This window comes from Thamnophis sirtalis, unplaced genomic scaffold (genome assembly GCF_051295495.1).
Source record: "Thamnophis sirtalis isolate CommonGarterSnake01/CBP01778 unplaced genomic scaffold, rThaSir2_p1.2 scaffold_15, whole genome shotgun sequence".
In the NCBI taxonomy this organism is placed as follows: Eukaryota; Metazoa; Chordata; class Lepidosauria; order Squamata; family Natricidae; genus Thamnophis; species Thamnophis sirtalis.
In genome coordinates this window covers 18,648,448-18,666,893 of record NW_028261395.1, presented here as the reverse complement: position 1 = coordinate 18,666,893, position 18,446 = coordinate 18,648,448, and the positions used below count along the sequence as shown (strand labels likewise).

Here is an 18,446-nt window from a genome sequence, read left to right as displayed (position 1 = left end):
TGGACCATCTTGGCTCAGCATCTGCATTCATTTTATGTCTGATAAATTATGATATATATGATATTTTTTAAACAGCACCAGAAAGTCTTCCTCTGTAATTCTTCTTGAATTCTATTAGATTTAGTTATTAACAGGTGAAGGATACTTAAAATAATTGCTTTTCACGTGGAAAAATAAGCCTATACATTAAAAAGATATGGCTAGGTATCCATTCACGCTGTGGGGAAAAAACAGGAGGAGGAGGGAGTCAGGCAATGTGCCTCATGCTCACATTGGTAAGATGTTAATCTGAAAGCAAAGTGGTTGAATTTCTTATTGTTTTTGGAACATTACAATATTCAGACATTTTGACCTTTTTGTTTAAATTAATTATTTAAATTATATAAATAATGGCAGTGAATGTTACGCTCTGGATATTATATACCAAGTCTTAGCAAAAATTAGTAACAATTCTCACAAAACTCCACCTTGCACATAAAACAGTTATGGTAATTCCCTTTTTTCTAGCTAGCTATCACCTTTGTTATTCTTCCAGATTTCCCACTGTCTTTGGATTATACTTTTTTTTGTGCAGTGAATTAAGTCTCAAAACTAAAACATAGAATCAGGATTGAGAGGGACCTTGGAGGTCTTCTAGTCCAGTTCCCTACCCAGAGCAGGAATCGTCATACCATCCTGAACAAATGCCTGCCCAATCTTTTCTTGAAAACTTCTGTGATGAAGTATTCATGAGTTCAGGAGGCCGGCTTCCCCACAATTTAATAACTCATGTTAAGGAAATTCCGCCTTAGTCCATGTTTTTTCAGCGATCCCATGTAAACAGGAAACATGATTAGATGAGCTAATTCCACCTTATTTGAAGCTGTATTAGCAGAATTTTGCAAACTTCCTGCCACCATTTATAACTGAACAATTAGGGTGGGTTCTTCCTAAATTTCTTCCTTTGACTATTAATGAATCGGGGGCTCTTCTCTCTCTTGTCTGATCACTGCAGATGTTAAGTTAGCAAACGGTTGTTAAATGAATCTGGCTTCCAGTGGAGGGGTTCCTACCGATTCGGCCCGGTTTGGCCAAACCAGTAGTAGCTTGGGCAGCGACCCATGCCTGCCAGGCTCCCAAACTGGTTCTCTTGACAGCGCCATAGGGGCCACCATCTTGTTTTTTGCTTCTGTCCATAGCAATTTAAATTGTACTGTGCATGTGTGCACGCACGGCGCGTGCCTGAGTGAACCGGCAGTAGTCTGCTGGAACCCACCCCTGACTGTAACCATCATAAATATGAGCAGAGGTGGGTTCCTACCAGTTCGCACCTATTCGGTAGAACCGGTTCATCAAATCTACCGAACCGGTTAGAAGAGGTTCCACCAGTGGACCCGGAAAGCAGGCCACACCTACAGAAGAGGTTCCAAAATTTTTTGAAACCCACCACTGGTCCTTGGATATGATTATTTTACACTATCATTCTCATATTTATAAAACTCAGTGCCTCTGTGAAAGGTAAGAATGACTACTGCGTTTGTGGTGCAATCAGAACATTGCGTGCGTTGAAGTTGTTTTAACGCAAACCAAAGATGCCTTTTAAAAAACAAGTTTACATCATATTCTTATGCATGCCAGTGCTGTGTGTGAGGTAATTTAAGGTGGTTCTGACAAGTGTCGTCGGCATCTTCATATCCGGTCACATGGGCGGAAAGCCACTCCCACAAAGGAGGCCACACCCACAGAGTAGGTTCGAACAATTTTTGAAACCCACCACTGAATATGAGTCAGTTGCCAAGTGTCGGAATTGTTTCTCTCGTCTTGCATGTGGGGGCACCTCTAGCAGATAGAGCCATCCTAAAAACATCTGTTCAGATTTTATGAGCTAAAATCAATAAAAATATAGCTGTATCAGAATTAAAGCAATAGCAGATTCTAGTAGCTTCACTGTTTCAGCCCATTTCTGAATCATTCTAGGCTTTTTTTTACCACTCTTTTTTCTTTTGTTAAACCCTCTTTTCCGCTTATTAAAGCCCTTTAAATAAATAAGCCCAATGTAATTTTTACCTCTTTAAAAATGCACAAAGCCTGCTGGTTACCTAATAGCCCATGAACGGTTGTAATACTACATTCAGAGCATTTCAAATTAAAAGGGAAAAGGTTTCTCTCAGAGCCCCCAGTTTATCCACATACATTCCCTTGAATAATTTGGAGGCAGAAAATTTGAATTTATCTCTAATCTTAAGTAATTAGGCTCTGAAAAGTAGTTAATTAAAGATTTGTTTGATTTGTATTCCACCCCACTTCCTGGCGCCCAAGGCAGCTTTACATGGGATCTGCCTTCATATTTATCCCCACAACAGCAGTCCTGTGAGGTAGGCTGGGCTGAGAGACTGGGCTGATTCAGTCAGGAAACGAATTTCCACCATTAAGGGATGACTTGATCCTAATTCTCCATGGTCCCAGAACAGCACATTAACATTAGTACACCGTTGCATTTTCAATTCTCAGTATATACAAAGGACTTTTATTTACATAATTAAAAAGTATATTTAATGAATTGCAGTAGTATCAAGTAATAAAAATATTTTATAAAAACAATTGATTTGATTTAATTCTAATTAAAATCAGCAGAAATGTTATTGTCTTATTCCTGGATGGTATATCTGGTATCTGCCTGATTAACACATTCAGTTGTCATGTAAGGCAAGTTGGTAAGAGTACATATTCTGCCCATTGTTCATATAACATGAAAGAATCCTAATTGGTTAGTTATGCTGAGTTCTTTTCAAGAAGATTTTATGCATATAATCCCAAAACTTCCCTTGATGAGTTTCATTCTGATGAATCATAGCTGTGAGAGCTTCCCCTTGATCAAGACTCTGCCAGTAATCTTGAAGCCACATTTCTTTCCAGCTGAAACATAGAAGAAAAATATTCTTTAATTTTTTTTGTCAGATAATAGATCATATGGTCAAAATAAAGCATGATTTTGCAACTAAATGGGAAGATAAAAACAAAGTAGGCTGTTACTCACTTGCCTAGATATTGGCCAACATTTTGGTATTAATCTGGAACTTCATGAAATATTTATTTCTAAAGTTAAACCACATATTTTCTACAGAAATTAATAGCCTTGTTGAAAGAAAAATCTGGAAACAACTTTAATATATGTATCTGGATCAGGTGATGTAGAAGTGATGATGAATAAGCTATTACAGTTATGATCTCAAACTATTTTTGCATACAGTAAAAATCAGTAAGACTAAACATAATTGTAATAGCAATTGTTTCATCCTACATATTTATGGTTATGTTGCCTTATTGTATTATGCATCTAATCACCTGCCTATGTTCTACAAACTGCAACATTTTAGGAGAAGCAGATTTAAGACAAGAAAACCTCTTCCTCTTAGCTTTCCTGACTTTATTGATGAGTTAAGCTGCTTTCAAAATGAAAATCCCTCTTTCAGTAATTATGCAAAAGTAAATGAAATTGTTCCTTCCATTAAATTTGCAGTTTTAAATTTTATTAGAGCTTTTTGCTTATCATCAGTTTCATATTATAATACTGTAAGTTTTGTTTTCTTTGACATATAGCTTAAATGTAATTATTAAAAGTAGTATATATTTTCTTCCCTAATACCCCAGTGAAATTATTATTTTTATTCAAGGGTTGGGTGTAACACAGATGCATGTTATTGTTTCAGGTGGTCATGAAACAATATGTATCTTGAGAACTCTTGTTTTAATTAGTGGAGGCTGCTGTGTGAGAGACAAATGTTGTAGCACGTTAACTCTTCATATTCTTCTATTAAAAGCACAAACACTGGGATTGGTTGAAAAGTTGGCATTCTATAGTTTACATATTCTGCAATCCTATGTGATGTCTGCATTGAGAGAATGATCAGAATTACCCATTCCTTTAAGCTTATTTTTATAGTGAGAATATTAACTACATAATTGTATTTAAAATTTAATTTAAATCTAGACATTCAGTGTAATACTAGGTTGTCCTAAAATGGCTCTAGAGTACAATGTATTTAATAATATAATTGGATCATGTCTTTCCAGTCCAGTTTCACTTATATGGTGCAATTTTGCAAACAGCTACGTAAGAATGCATTCTATAGTTTAGTTAACTCAAAAGATAAAATTTAAACACAACAATGAATTAACTTTATATCCTTAATAATAAATACAACTACCTGTCTCCATCAGGAATGTCTTCAATATTGCCATAACCAGGTGCTGGTGAAGGACATCCCATGTGTGTGTTCTGTGCGATATGAACTTCTGGAGCTAGTGATTTCCCATGAGTTTTTTTGTGTTCTCTCTCTGCATTAAGTCTTGCATTTTCTCGGTCACAGACGAAGCACTCAAATCCATTTAGATAATTAGGTAGGGACATGTCATTTACCCCCCATTCACGCTTCCTCATGTTCTCAAGCAAGAACTGGTTTGTAATACCATGTGGACTCTTGTACTTCAGATATTTCAAATATTCATCTGAGTTCCTGTCCAAATAATCAATATATTCTGCAAGTTCTTTAGGGCTTCCAAAGTCATCAATAAGAATAATGGAATGATCAGCAGGCATCCAGTCTCGTACAGATGGTGAACCTCGATATACAGGGATAGCCCCTACATGCATTGGCCTCCAAAGTTTCTCTGTCATATAATCAGGACATATGGCATTCTCCATAGCCAGGTGAAATTTGTATTTAGAAATAAAATTCATGAATTCAGAGTCCTCTGTAGTGGCTGTAGAAGTGTCCATCAATCTCATATTGGGAAGTTTTTGGTTGTTCAGGCATCTACCATAAGAGTCTACCTAGAAGAGTGATGATAATAATTTGTTACATTTTCCCCCATCTTCTCTTCTTCCCTCCCCCAGTGCATCTTTGCTATAGAAGCAGCAGCTAGAAAATTTTAAATATTCTTTGTCTTTTTTCATTAATACCCAGCCATTAACCTATTATGTGACAATAACCTGAGGGGGAAAAAATCACATCTCGATAAACTAATAACTTCCTCAGATAAATTCTCTCCTAGTTATCTAACATAGACTTGTGTGGGAAGTGCACCCCAAAAAGACAGTGCCAGGAACCCCTGAAACAGTGCAGACAATAAAAACAGCAGAACCAGGAGGGAAGCCCTCAGGAGATAACTACACATCAGGGCAGACTGCCAAAAGCTATTACTAAAAATAACAAGGCAGACCTAGAAAATACTCAAACCTAAGCTAAAAATAAATCACCAAGCAAAACCAATACTCAAACCTAAGCTAAAAATAAATCACCAAGGCAAAACCAAAACTCCCCTTTTCCTGCTCTGATAGGATTAACCCATTATGGCAGGAAGACGGCTTCACCCAAAGACACAGATCAAAACCCATCAAACTGTTGGAGCTTCAAAGGAAAATCAAGTATAAGAAGGCATGGCCTCCCCAATCTGCTTGCAAGCCAGAACGCTTGAGCTGTGTCTTGTCTGCTTCTTGCCTTCTTACATTAAAAGAATTCCGCTTTCTGGCAGCTGGCTTCTGAATCCATTTCTTCTCAGCGTATGTGGTGTATCCTAGCTGAAGAACAAACCCGGGAGTTTTTCTTCTCACACTTGACACTCAAAGTTCAAAACATAATGACAAACAGGAACTTATCAAAAAATGTGGTAAACTGCTTGCCATAACTATTGGTAGGACCATCAGTTTAACCCAAACAAGCTTTTTTTAGCAACTTGTCAGCTCTGAATCAAGAGCGACCGACTTACCTATCTATATGTCTCTGACTGTCTATCTAACATCTATCAATATCTATCTCATTCCTTTTTTTTGTTTTATTTATATCCTGACTTTACAGATAGTTCTCAACTTATAACCACAATTGAGCCCAAAATTTCTGTTAAGCAAGGCAGTTGTTTTACCCAATTTTACAATCCTTTTGCCACAATTCTTAAGCAAATCACTGCAGATGTTAAGTGAATCATGTAGTCGTTAAGCAAATCTGGCTTCCCCACTGACTTTTCTTGTTGGAAGCTCACTGGGAAGGTACAAATGGTGATTACATGAATCCAGGACAGTGCAACTATCATAAATATATGTCGGTTGCCAAGCACCTAAATTTTGATCATGTGACCTTGGTCTGCAACAGTTGTATGTGTGAAAAATGGTCATACATTATTTTTTTAGAGCCACTGTAACTTTGAACATTCACTAAATAAATGGTTGTAAATTGAGGACTAATTGTATTATTTTAATAAAATAAAACTTAAAGTGGCAAACTTACTTAATATGCCTTCTCCCTATTTTCCCCTCAACAACCCTGTGAGGTCGATTGAGCTTAAAAAGAAGGATGCCCAAAGTCACCCAGCTGGCTTTCATGACAAAATAGGACTAGGCATCTCTCTCAGTGTGTGTACACATACACAAGACCACTCCCCACATTCATTCATTTTCTCTTCTCATTCTTCAGCTATTTTGCTTTCAAGATGAGGAAAAGAGATGACTTCCTAACTTGGTGCCATACTTATAGATACAGCATGTGGACTACTGGTCAATGCTTTTCACATGAAGTAATTCTCAGATCATAGGGAAGAAGCAGGTTTCACACAATCAAATATCAGTGAACTTTATTGAATGTCCTCCTAATCTATGCAGAACCACACAGTTCCACTGTGACTTGCGTGCAAATTGTAAGACATAACTTACAATATAAATGATTAAAAAAAGGATAAGCAGTTATAAGATGCTGAGTTCCAAAACAAAAGAACTGAGAAAGCAATGTAGTATGGTTAAACAATCTACGGGACTTAATAATATTTGAATATAAAACCACCAGGAAGTCCTAGTAAATTGGACACATGGACCTATTTATGTAGACTAAGGTGACCAGACGTCCCGCTTTTGGCGGGACAGGAACGATTTTTCATCGTTTTTCCCGCGTCCTGCCCGCTTCTCAAAAAAACCCTTTATTTCGGCGCTCGCTGGCTCCCCCGCCCATCATCAGCTGCCGCTAGCTCGCTCGTTCCATTCCCCAATCTATTCTATCTACACTTTCATATCTAAGCCAGCCCAGCCTGCCGCTCACTGATTGGCCTGGACTCCAGCCAATCAGTGAGCTGGCTGGGATGGAAAACTTTAAGCACGCACGAGGGTGCTTAAAATTTTCCATCCCAGCCAGCTCACTGATTGGCTGGAGTCTGCTTAAACACGCCGCGCGAGTCGTGACTCTCACGAGTCTCCATTTCATTTCGCCTTCGCTGTTTGTTTTTGCTGCACTGCCCTGGTGAGTAACTCCGGTGCCGGGGGGGAATCGGGAGGCTTCGCCGCTTCGGGTGGGCGGCGGCAGCCTTTAGCAAGGGAAGGGAAGGCCTTCCCTTGCGAGCTACTCATGAGAGGAACTGGGGGGGGGGGAACCGGGCAACCTGAGAGAGGGGAAGAAGATCGTCCCTCCCCGCAACTCCCCGGATTTTGGAAGCCGTGTGTGTGTGGAAGGCGGGGTTTTTGAGGAAAGCGCTTGGCCGTCCCTGTTAGCCGCAGTCCCAGACGGAGGAGCGAAGCCCGAGCTTTCATTGCTGTTCCCACCAGTCGCAGCGGGGAAGCCGGCATCGGTGACTCCGAGGTGCGCTAACTGAAATGCAGTCTTCCTTCAGTCTCTGCTTGCAGCCTCTGGGATGATCGTTGGTGGGTGGGGGAAGCGAGGGTGCAGCTGAGCCGGGGAGGCAGAGATGAGAAGTGAGGGCTAAAATGCAAAGCGCGCCGAAGAGAGCAAGCGAAGGATCCCCAAAGCGAAGGACGGGCGGGAAGCACTTGACCAGCATGTGAGAAGGCAGGCTGGAAGTGGCCGCGGAAGGGAAAAGAGGCGGCCACGTGTATCGGTTCTCCTTGCGGTAGATAAGGGAGGTTCGTAGCAAGGGTCCGCTGGCAAGTAGGCTTGGGCAGGGCGAAGGCCTCAGTCGGGGGAGCGAGAATGGGCGGGGAGGAAATGAAGCCGAGCCCGGGGAAAGCAGCGAGACTAGCCGCAAGGAAGCCACGGTGCCTGCCCTCCAGCTCAATGGATACCTGGCCGGTAAACTCATGGTACGGGCGAGGGTTGGCCGGCTGGGGGTGGGGGTGGCTGCTGCCGAGGCCTCCAGCCTTGCAATCCTGGGCAGGGAAGGCGAAGGTTAGCTCCGGAGCTGCGGAAGACCGTTGCACCGGGAGGCCTCCGCCCCGGGGATCCCCCGCTCCACCCATTCGGATTAGCCCCAAACCCAAAGGAGCCTGGGCGCAGGGGTGCAGGCCAGGGAAGACGGGGTTTTGGGGGCTCGGAGGAGGAAGGGGTGATCTCCCCCTCCATTCGTCTGTCCCGCTGCAGAGCTCCTCCCGGGGGAGGGGGAGGCGGCGAGTGCGCTGATCCCCATTTGCAAGGGAAGCGCCGCCGCCCACCCGAAGCCTCCCGATTCCCACTGCCGGAGTTACTCACTCACGTGAAGCTGCCCGCCCTTCCCTTTTTCTTTAAACGAGCTTCAGTTTCCGAGGGGGGAAAAAAGCTTTATGTGCCAGGATTATTGAGTTCCTCATCAATTGAGATCCGCCCACGATCAGGGGCAACTGAGGCACTTGCAAAGGCGTCACATCGCCACCACCCATGTTCACGAGGCGCCAGGCATCGCAGGGCACAGAGGAACTCAGCAGACAGACGGGAGACCGGGGGGGTGGGGGAGGAAGAGATCCCGTCCAGGGTAGACTCTCCGCTTTTCCCTCTTTTTACCCTGGATGGGATCTCTTCCTTCCCCCCTCCCCCGGTCTCCCATCTGTCTGCTGGGTTCCTCTGCGCCCCCCAACTGGCAACGATCAATTCCAGACCCTCTAACGGGTAAATAGACCTGAGGCCATAAGTGGAATTGGGGTGCGTGGGGTCCGTGCAGGGAGGAGAAGAGGATTTAGGATTTAGGATTTTATTGTCATTTATAGGCCGCCCTTTTCCCTGAGGGGACTCAGGGCGGCTTACAATTCGTGGGAAGGGAGTGCAAGACAAAACATGAAATAATATGTAAATAAAAATAAAACGATAAAACACAACATTCATTCAGCATTCGGGTGGGGCGGACAAAAATCTTATCCCCAGGCCTGCCGGGATAGCCAGATCTTAAGGGCTGTGCGGAAGGTCTGGACGGTGGTGAGGGTGCGAATCTCTACGGGGAGATCGTTCCAAAGGGTCGGAGCTGCTACTGAGAAGGCTCTCCTCCGCGTAGTCGCCAGTCGGCACTGACTGGCGGATGGAACTCGGAGGAGGCCCACTCTGTGCGATCTGATGGGGCGAAGGGAGGTAATCGGCAGAAGGCGGTCTCTCAAGTACTCAGATCCACTACCATGGAGGGCTTTATGGATGGTAAGTAGCACCTTGAAGCGCACCCGGAGATCAACAGGTAGCCAGCGCAGCTCGCGGAGGATAGGTGTTATGTGGGCGAACCGAGGTGCGCCCACTATCACTCGCGCGGCCGCATTCTGGACTAGCTGAAGTCGCCGGATGCTCTTCAAGGGCAGCCCCATGTAGAGCACATTGCAGTATTCCAGCCTAGAGATCACAAGGGCTCGAGTGACTGTTGTGAGGGCCTCCCGGTTCAGGTAGGGTCGCAACTGGCGTACCAGGCGAACCTGGGCAAATGCCCCCCTGGTCACGGCCGACAAGTGATGGTCAAAAGTCAGCTGTGGGTCCAGGAGGACTCCCAAGTTGCGAACCCTATCTGAGGGGTGTAAAATTTTACCCCCCAGCCTGAGCGATGGAACACTGGCCAAATTATTGGGAGGGAAACACAACAGCCACTCGGTCTTGTCCGGGTTGAGTACCAGTTTGTTAGCTGTCATCCAGTTCTTAATGGCCTCAAGACCCTGGTTCATCACGTCCACCGCTTCATTGAGTTGGCACGGGGCGGACAGATACAACTGCGTATCGTCCGCGTATTGATGGTATTTTATCCCGTGCCTCCGAATGATCTCGCCCAGCGGTTTCATGTATAAGTTAAATAGTAGGGGGGATAAGACCGAGCCCTGCGGCACCCCATAAGTTAGGGGCCTCAGGGACGATCTCTGCCCCCCCACCAACACCGACTGCGACCTGTCCGAGAGGTAGGAGGAGAACCACCGTAAAACAGTGCCTCCCACTCCCACCTCTCGCAGTCGTCACAGAAGGATACCATGGTCGATGGTATCGAAAGCCGCCGAGAGGTCAAGGAGAACCAGGATGGACGCATGGCCTCCATCCCTGGCTCTCCAGAGATCATCGGTCAATGCGACCAAAGCGGTTTCTGTGCTGTAACCAGGTCTGAAGCCAGACTGGAAGGGGTCAAGGTAACTAGCTTCCTCCAAGGTCCGTTGAAGCTGGAAGGCCACCACCTTCTCAACAAAGAGAGATTCCTCCCAGCACGAACTCCACTGACTAAAGCGCTTTCACGTGCAGGGCGGAATCTCCTGTCCTCCCAGCTCCCTTTCGCCCGCAGCAGAGATCAGGCGGGCCAGAGGAAGCACTTTATTCAGTGGATGCGTGCAGGGAGGAGGGGATATATTTGTTCCTGCGCATAGCCCACTGATTAAAATACTTGCTTTTGCTCGCCCGAGCTCTGATGCCGGCAAAAGAAAAGTCCTTTCCTTCACCTGAATCCCGCCTGAGCTCTGATGCAGGCACCGTGGGGTCCGTGCAGGGAGGAGAAGAGAGATTCCTCCCAGCACAAACTCCACTGACTAAAGCGCTTTCACGTGCAGGAAGAATAAACTGACAGTTGGTCGGAGGGAAGGTGGGGGTGGGGGTGGCAGCTGAGTGTCCAAGGAAGCCAACCCAGACGGGCATCGCAGGGCGCAGAGGAATCCAGCAGACAGACGGGAGACCGGGGAGGAGAGGGAGGAAGAGATCCCGTCCAGGGTAGGCTCTCCGCTTTTCCCTCTTTTTACCCTGGACGGGATCTCTTCCTTCCCCCCTCCCCAAGTCTCCCGTCTGTCTGCTGGCTTCCTCTGCGCCCTGCACTGCCCGGCGCCTCGTGAACATGGGTAGCGGCGATGTGACGCCTTTGCATCCGTATTGAGGTTGGCATGTTTCCGGTGGTGCTCTGGGAGGAGGGGGAATGATGGAGGGGAGGACGGCGGCGCGGCGGCCGGTGCCTAGAGCAGAGCCAAAAGAGGTCTGTGACGGTGGCTCAGAGCCGAACGGGAAGAAATGGCGCTGCAGGCCTGGGGAGTGGGGGAGCGGGAGGAGCGCTGGTGGTTTGTTTTTGGGGTGGGGGGCGTGACGGGGAAGGGGGTGACTGCGCGGAGAGGCTCAGAGGCGGACCGTGCAAGCTCCCTTTCTCAGCACACGCCCCTCTCAGCACCGTCCCCACCGACTGCCAGGTGTATCCACCTCTGAGCCTCTCCGTTTTGTTCCGAGAACGGGCTGCTCGGTGAGAGGAAAGGGAGCTCCCTGGGAAGTGAGAGCAGTGAAGAGGTGATGCAGTCGCAGAATTCCCCGACACTCGCTTTTTTTTTAACCCAGCCTACCTCGTAGGGTTGTTGTTACGGGACTAGACTAGGAAAGGCAGCCTCTCTCCCGTTTTCGAGAAAAAGTAAGGATGTCCATCTGGTAGAACAACCACCTGTGCAATTTGGTGGCGATCCGCGAACGTTCAAGCCATGTAATGCGTGGGAAGGCATAGAATAAAGTTAGCATATTTGAAATGAAATAGGCTTTGGTTATGTTTAGGTTGCATTAGCTAAAATGTGCCAATACCGTCCTTGTTGGTAAGAATTGTTGTCATGTTAGAAGAATGACTAAGGCTGACAGCCTAATCTACTCTGTGTTAAATAAATAAAATGGATGGAAGGAAATGAAAGAATACAGAAAAGGTTGGTGAGGCATTTAGTGGCCTATGGATGAGAATGGTGGCTGTTTAGTAAGAAAATCTGTTTGGAATGTGCATATATATTCATATGTGGCCATAGCAAAATAATAAATAGAAATAAAAAAGCATGAGTGATTTTTACTGTTTTTGATGAAAGAGAGAGGATTAGTGAAGGCTTGGTGCAGCAAGGATCCCACTATCTTACTATTTTATTTTTCTTTATGTACACTGAGAGCATATTCACCAAAGACAAATTCCTTGTGTTTCCAATCACACTTGGCTAATAAACTATTCTATTCTATTTTACTCTACTCTATTCATTTCTATTTCAATTCTAACAAGGAGTTTAGCTTCTCTCTCTTGAAAATGTAAGCTGGCATAAGGCATTATAATGCAAGTCTCAAACAGTTCATTTAGTGACCAAAGTTACAATGGCATTGAAAAAAGTGTCTGATCACCATTTTCACACTTAGCGACCATTTTCACACTTAGCGACCGTTGCAGCATCCTCATGGTTACGTGATCAAAATTTTGATGTTTGGCAACAGATTCGTATTTATGATGGTTTCAGTGTCCTGGGGTCATAAAATTTTTAATCAAGGCGCCCCCCCCCCCCCCCCCCCCCCCCCCCCGGTCAATGGTGTCCCTCTTTACCAATCTGAAAATCTGGTCACCTTAATGTAGACACCAGTCACCGATATCAAACTCTAGTAATTATAAGCGACTAGTCTGGTAAAGAAAAACACCTCCTCTATTTAGAGTAAATCTGTTTTTTAATGTCAGGGAAAAAACCTAAGCAAGTTATTTAGCAAAAGGCATTTAAAAAGCAGTGGCTGAAGTGCTGCACTAGGGACTTCCAGCCCAGTTCCGGGAAGGAGAGCCAACTTCCAATTCCTTGAAGACTTCGCTCTTCTCACGGTGATCTTGCGAGAAGAAATAGGTATAACGAAGGAAAGATTGGTGTGAATCTAATAAATAAAATAAGTTTGTTCTAGCTTTGATATTCAACGACAAACCGTTATATGGAAGACCTTGAACCACGTGTTCACTAGGATGCGTGCGAATCCCGCCTTGAGCGCAGCTTCTCATTAGGGGCAATGGTGGCCCCGGCATCAAAATAACAACTCCCGATGCAAAATCCGGCGGCTCCGCGCCTGGCTCGCTTTCGTCTCTTGTGAATCGACCCACCAACCCTCTTCCCCACCATCGCCCCCTTTGCGCTATTTCAGCGCCGGCTCTCCAGCTCTCCCGCTTCCCCTTCCCCAAGTGTCCCGAGGCCTGTCCGAGCCCAGCGCCGCCCCGCCAAGACCGGAGCCCGCTTACCTGGATGTACTTCATGAGCTCCCGCACGTACCGGTCGCGGTCGGCGGGGACGTCGCAGTGAGATTGCAGGTAGAGCAGCGGGGCCAGCCCGTCCCTGCGCAGGCGGTCTTTCTCGGGCAGGCCGCGCAGCGGCGGGTGGCGCAGGTAAGTCAGGTCGGGCAGCCACTGGAGGCTGAGCGGGAAGTCGGATTGGCGGCGGAAGGTGGCGGTGTGGTTGAAGAGGCGGATGCCGGCGCCGTGCGAGAGCAAGTAGTTGTTCATGGGCGACTCCTCGTGGAAGAGGGCCCAGGTCTGATGCGGCAGCCGCGGTAGTGGGGCCTCGTAGGCCCGGAAATCCGTGCCATAGAAGAGCAGCGACCGCGTCCGCCGGTGGGCTCGCACGCGGCGCTGCTTGGTGGCCAGGCAGGAGCCCCGCGGGCAGTCGATGCGCGCCGTCTCGCCAGGGAAGTGCGGGAAGAGGCCGCCGCTCCACCATAACAGGATGGGCAGCTCCCGGTTGGCGCGCCGATCGCCGTTCCCGGGCCCGCGGAAGGACGGCGCGGCAGCCACCCTCAGTCCGGCATGCAGCTGCGCCGGCTGAAAGAAACGGGCCGCGTTAGCGGCGTCTCCCAACTCCTCCGAGGCCTCCCCGGGCCCCGGGGGGACTCCCGTGGCGCCGCTTCCCGCGTGCGGTGGGGCCAAGCAGCAACACCAAGCGGCGAGCTGGGCCAGCCGGAGGAAAGCCATGGCCGCTTCGCCTCAGCGCGCCCCGGGGCGGCCGTCGTCTCCGGGGCGGGTCGCTGGCGGGGGGACATTTCCCCGCTCCGCCCCAGCGTGGAGAGAAGGGGGCTGGGGGCTTCCGCGCCCACTTCTTTCTTGGCGCTGAGGAGGCTCCTCCGTCTGATGTTCTCCCCTCAAATACGGCCAAGGGAGCCAGCGGCTCTGGGCCGGGCCCAAGAAGGATACCAGGAACCCCATTGTCCCGCTGCCCTGGGTCGCCTTGGCCCGGCCGGCCCAAATATTAAGGGAGAAGGCAAGACCATTCCGAGAGAGACAGAAAATCGCTCGGTTTTTTTGGGGGGGGGGGGCGGTGTGGATGAGAAGCAAAACGTCTTCAAAGAAAAACCAGAAAGTGCAGTTGCCTCTTGAAAAAAAAAGCACCTTTTCAGAAAAAGGTTATTTGCTATTAAGACATGAGAAGATTTAAGAATTAAGAAATATTAAAGATTTAAGAACAACAAAACCATTGTTTTGTTCTATGGGGTATTACAACTCTACTCAAACGATATCCACTCTGTAGAAAAATAATGCAATTTGGAATCCTTCAACACACGCCAAAGCATCCAAATGATGTCAAAAGGTATTTTAATGGGACCACAAAACTTGATTGGGAGTAAACTGATCCAAAATGCAATATCTGTCTTAGTCCATGAACTTTAAAAAGATTTACAGTGTGGTCAGTAATGCCTAGGTCATGATCAGAAATATGATTTTAGGATGTTTTTAATTATACTGGTTTTTTTGTCTTTGTTACTGTAATTCTCAAGAAGTCTTGCAATTGTGCCAGGCAGAAATTAAATAGAAAAAACAAAAGTTTCTAGATGGTATTATCCCAAAATGTAAGTTTATCAAAATGAAAGTTTTGTTCTAGAGTTTGCCAGCTATACCTTGCAATCATAATTGTGTAACCACAGCTGAGTTTTGACTAAAAGAAAGAGCCATGCTTCTGCCATGATATTAAAAAGAATTGTAATTTCTAATTGTTTATAACGGCTTTTTATTTTTATCTATTTGATTAAATTATGTAGACCAATTTAGAATAAATGACAATAAATCATTGTTTAAATAAAATCTCCAGGATTGTTTTTCCCAGAATATCTTTAATTATTTATCAGTCTGCTTAACATACATATTAACACAGGAAAATCTCTATATGTATCAGTCGTGAAGTAATGTTCTGTTTGATCTGATGGGAGAGGCATGTTCCAGATCCCATCTACTAGAAAATTCCATGGAAGCACCTAGGAAGAGCCTTTTTCCTGATATTAGGTTTGCCCCAATCCTATTGGCTTTTTGGAAACCTGGCTTTGCCATCTAACTGGGAGCACTGGCAGTATGGGTGAGCCTATTTTGTGACTGATCTGAATGTGTGTTGTCATGAATAGGTAGTTATTTATGTAGACTCTAGAAAGAGTGCAGAGAAAAGCAACAAAGATGATTAGGGGACTGGAGACTAAAATATGAAGAACGGTTGCAGGAACTGGATAGGTCTAGTTTAATGAAAAGAAGGACTAGGGCAGACATGATAGCAGTGTTCCAATATCTCAGGGGTTGCCACAAAGAAGAGGAAGTCAAACTATTCTCCAAAGCACCTGAGGGTACAACAAGAAACAATGGGTGTAAACTAATCAAGGAGATGAGGAGACATTTCCTGACAGAACAATTAATCAGTGGAACAGCTTGCCTCCAGAAGTTGTGAATGCTGGAAGTCTTTAAGATGTTGGATAGCCATTTGCCTGGAACTCTATAGGGTTTCCTGCCTAGGCAGGGGGTTGGACTAGAAGACCTCCAAGGTCCCTTCCAACTCTGCTATTGTATTGTATTGTATGTTACTGCTTTTTTTAAAAAAAAAGTTGTTTTATCCTGCATTTGTTTTTAATGTTACGTATATGATATGTGGCCACATAAACTTGCTAAATAAAACAAATACATGAAAATTATGGTAAATCATTTGTCTTCTATAGGGTTTGCAATTTTGTAAACAAAACTCAATCTGGTAGAAGTTGGAAAAGAGAGTAGAAAAGATGGGGAAAAGTGAAGAAATACATCCAACATTGTGAGGAAAAATCTTAACTGAATTAAAAAGGCATGGCTGTTCCAGCCAGTAATTAAAGCAAAATGCCTCTAGAAATTTTGGCAGAATTGTTTAAAAATGGAATCCAAGAAAACTTGAATGTATTATCCCTGTGGGGCAAATCAGGCACCTAGCAAATGGTAAAATAATTCCTGTGAAAGATGAAATGTGAAATTTCACAAAGCTGAAATTGTTAAACTATCAAATTTCATTTAGAGGTGAAGGGTAGGCAGAGATGTAAATTTTCTACACTACATCTGTTCTTCAGAGTTTCCATTTACTATATTGGGGAACACTGAATTCTCTAGCTCAGTGGTTCTCAACTTTCCCAACGCCGTGACCCTTTAATACAGTTCCTCATGTGGTGATGACCCTCAACCATAAAATTGGTGTCTCGGTTCCTTAGACCAGTGTTTTTCAACCTTTTTTGTGCAAAGGCACACTTTTTTCATGAAAAAAATCACGAGGCACACCACCATTAGAAAATGTTTAAAAAATTTAACTCTGTGCCTATATTGACTATATATAAAGTAATTCTCCCACGGCACACCTTACACTATGTCACGGCACACTAGTGTGCCACGGCACAGTGGTTGAAAAACACTGCCTTAGACCATCGAAAATATGTGTTTTCCGATGGGCTTAGGCGACCCCTGTGAAAGGGCCGTTCGATCCCCAAAGGGGTCCCAACCCACAGGTTGAGAACCACTGCTCTAGCTGCATTAGCATCTTCTCATACAACTTCTATTTCCTTTTTTGAGAGCTAGTTTGGGATATTGGCTAAGGCACCAGGCTAGAAATGTGGACATTGAGTTCTTAGTTTATTAAGGAATTAAGCAAGATAGGTTACCTTTGACCAGTCATTCACTCTTAGCCCTGGGAAGCAGGCAAATGGCAAAATCTTGCCAAGGAAATTAATGACTCGTCCAGGCAGTTGTCAGAAATCAACAATGATTCAAAGAAACAAAAAGAAAAATCCTTTTGTTATAATTTTTAAAGTTTTACAATTTGGTTAAGAAGTATTTGCCTTTTACTTGTGTTGCATGAAATTAAGGGACTCAGATATCGGAATCAAAAGAAGTGGCTTTATTAATAGCAATAGCAATAGCAATAGCAGTAGACTTATATACCGCTTCATAGGCCTTTCAGGCCTCTCTAAGCGGTTTACAGAGAGTCAGCATATTGCCCCCAACAATCTGGGTCCTCATTTTACCCACCTCGGAAGGATGGAAGGCTGAGTCAACCCTGAGCCGGTGAGATTTGAACCGCTGACCTGCTGATCTAGCAGTAGCCTGCAGTGCTGCATTTAACCACTGCGCCACCTTGGCTCTGTATTTATTAATACCAGGTTCAGAGCAAATTAAGGCAAGACAGCCGTTTGAACATCTGAACAACAACTTACAGAAAAGAGTTCTTATATATCTTTCAAAAGCAGCAGAACACCAGAATATAACATGTTCCTGTTACTAAATATCTTGCGTAACTTGTTCCAGTATGGGAACAAGGCGGAGGCGGGCAGAATGGGAACTGGTATTTCCAGGGGGAAATAGATCACATAATCCTGTTGAGGATCGAATTGAGGGCCAAATTGGGAATCAGGGTGGCTGAAATGGCCGTGGGCACTTTTCATATGTCAAATCCCCCCCCCCCCCCAAACGGGTAGTTCTTAGAGGGGGCAGAGGTGAGAAGGTGACTTTCTGTTGGAAGAGGTTGTGGGCAGAAGGAGAAATACTGCAGGTTAGTTTTATGTCCATAAGTGTCTCTCTAGGGCTAGGGTATACTTCTGATGGACATTGCTCTTCTGCCAAGTGACTCCACAGGAATGCCAGGTTCCTGATATCGTTTGACACATAAGGAGGACGACCCTAGGACGTCCACACCAATGGCTATAGGACCAGCAATGGGAAGTCAGCTCATCTCCAGCCTTTTTAATGTATTGTAAAAATCACCTTGTAACTTGGCTTCTGCCGTTTTGGTTCTCCATCTACCACCCTTCTCAAGGATCACTGTGGCCCTGGTCTTTACCCAAAGGTCTGGCTCTACTGGAACAGCATTGTAGGATGAAGGGCAGCAGATAAGCGCAGCCAGCATTTCTGGCCTGGGTCAGGGTCTGACTGATTAATATGGCTTTTGACCCAATTCCAGTTTTTAACATATAGTTTCCTTTTCACAATTGTTGCAGGGGCCCATTCTTCTTTTGTTCTACCCCACATTTTAATGGAATTGTCAGGCGCTTGTCTTTAGGACTTGGGATTGGCTTAGGTTCAGGGTACCTTTCCCATGCATAGACGATGCACCTTTGACGGGAGCGGGCCTTCCCAAAGCGTCCACACCCTGTGACCTGATCCTGCCCTGTTCTTTGGGGTTCTCAACATCCCCGGATTCTCCCTCAAAGGCAAGGGGGTGTGTGTCACTCGGGCATTCTCACAACATTGGGAACTACTGTTCAGGATGTTATCAC

At 45.5% G+C, this 18,446-nt stretch overlaps 1 protein-coding gene across 1 annotated transcript; it reads right to left on the bottom strand.

Annotated features, from left to right (window-relative positions):
* Window positions 1–2,181: 2,181 nt before the first annotated feature.
* POFUT4 (protein O-fucosyltransferase 4) lies at window positions 2,182–14,126 on the bottom strand. The gene is made up of 3 exons (XM_014060251.2): window positions 13,153–14,126; window positions 4,188–4,813; window positions 2,182–2,895 (listed from the first exon to the last, which is right to left on the bottom strand). Exons 1-3 carry the CDS (start codon window positions 13,876–13,878, stop codon window positions 2,748–2,750), a joined length of 1,500 nt encoding a protein of 499 aa, XP_013915726.2. The 5' UTR covers window positions 13,879–14,126; the 3' UTR covers window positions 2,182–2,747.
* Between the last annotated feature and the right edge of the window lie 4,320 nt (window positions 14,127–18,446).

Bases quoted from the DNA above. Each gene is read 5' to 3' on its own strand.
- POFUT4 (XM_014060251.2), bottom strand. From the start codon at position 13,878: ATGGCTTTCCTCCGGCTGGCCCAGCTCGCCGCTTGGTGTTGCTGCTTG. The intron at 4,814-13,152 runs GTAAGCGGGCTC...TCACTCTTCTAG, and splicing joins AGCTCATGAAGTACATCCAG to GTAGACTCTTATGGTAGATG. The intron at 2,896-4,187 runs GTAGTTGTATTT...TCTATGTTTCAG, and splicing joins GACATTCCTGATGGAGACAG to CTGGAAAGAAATGTGGCTTC.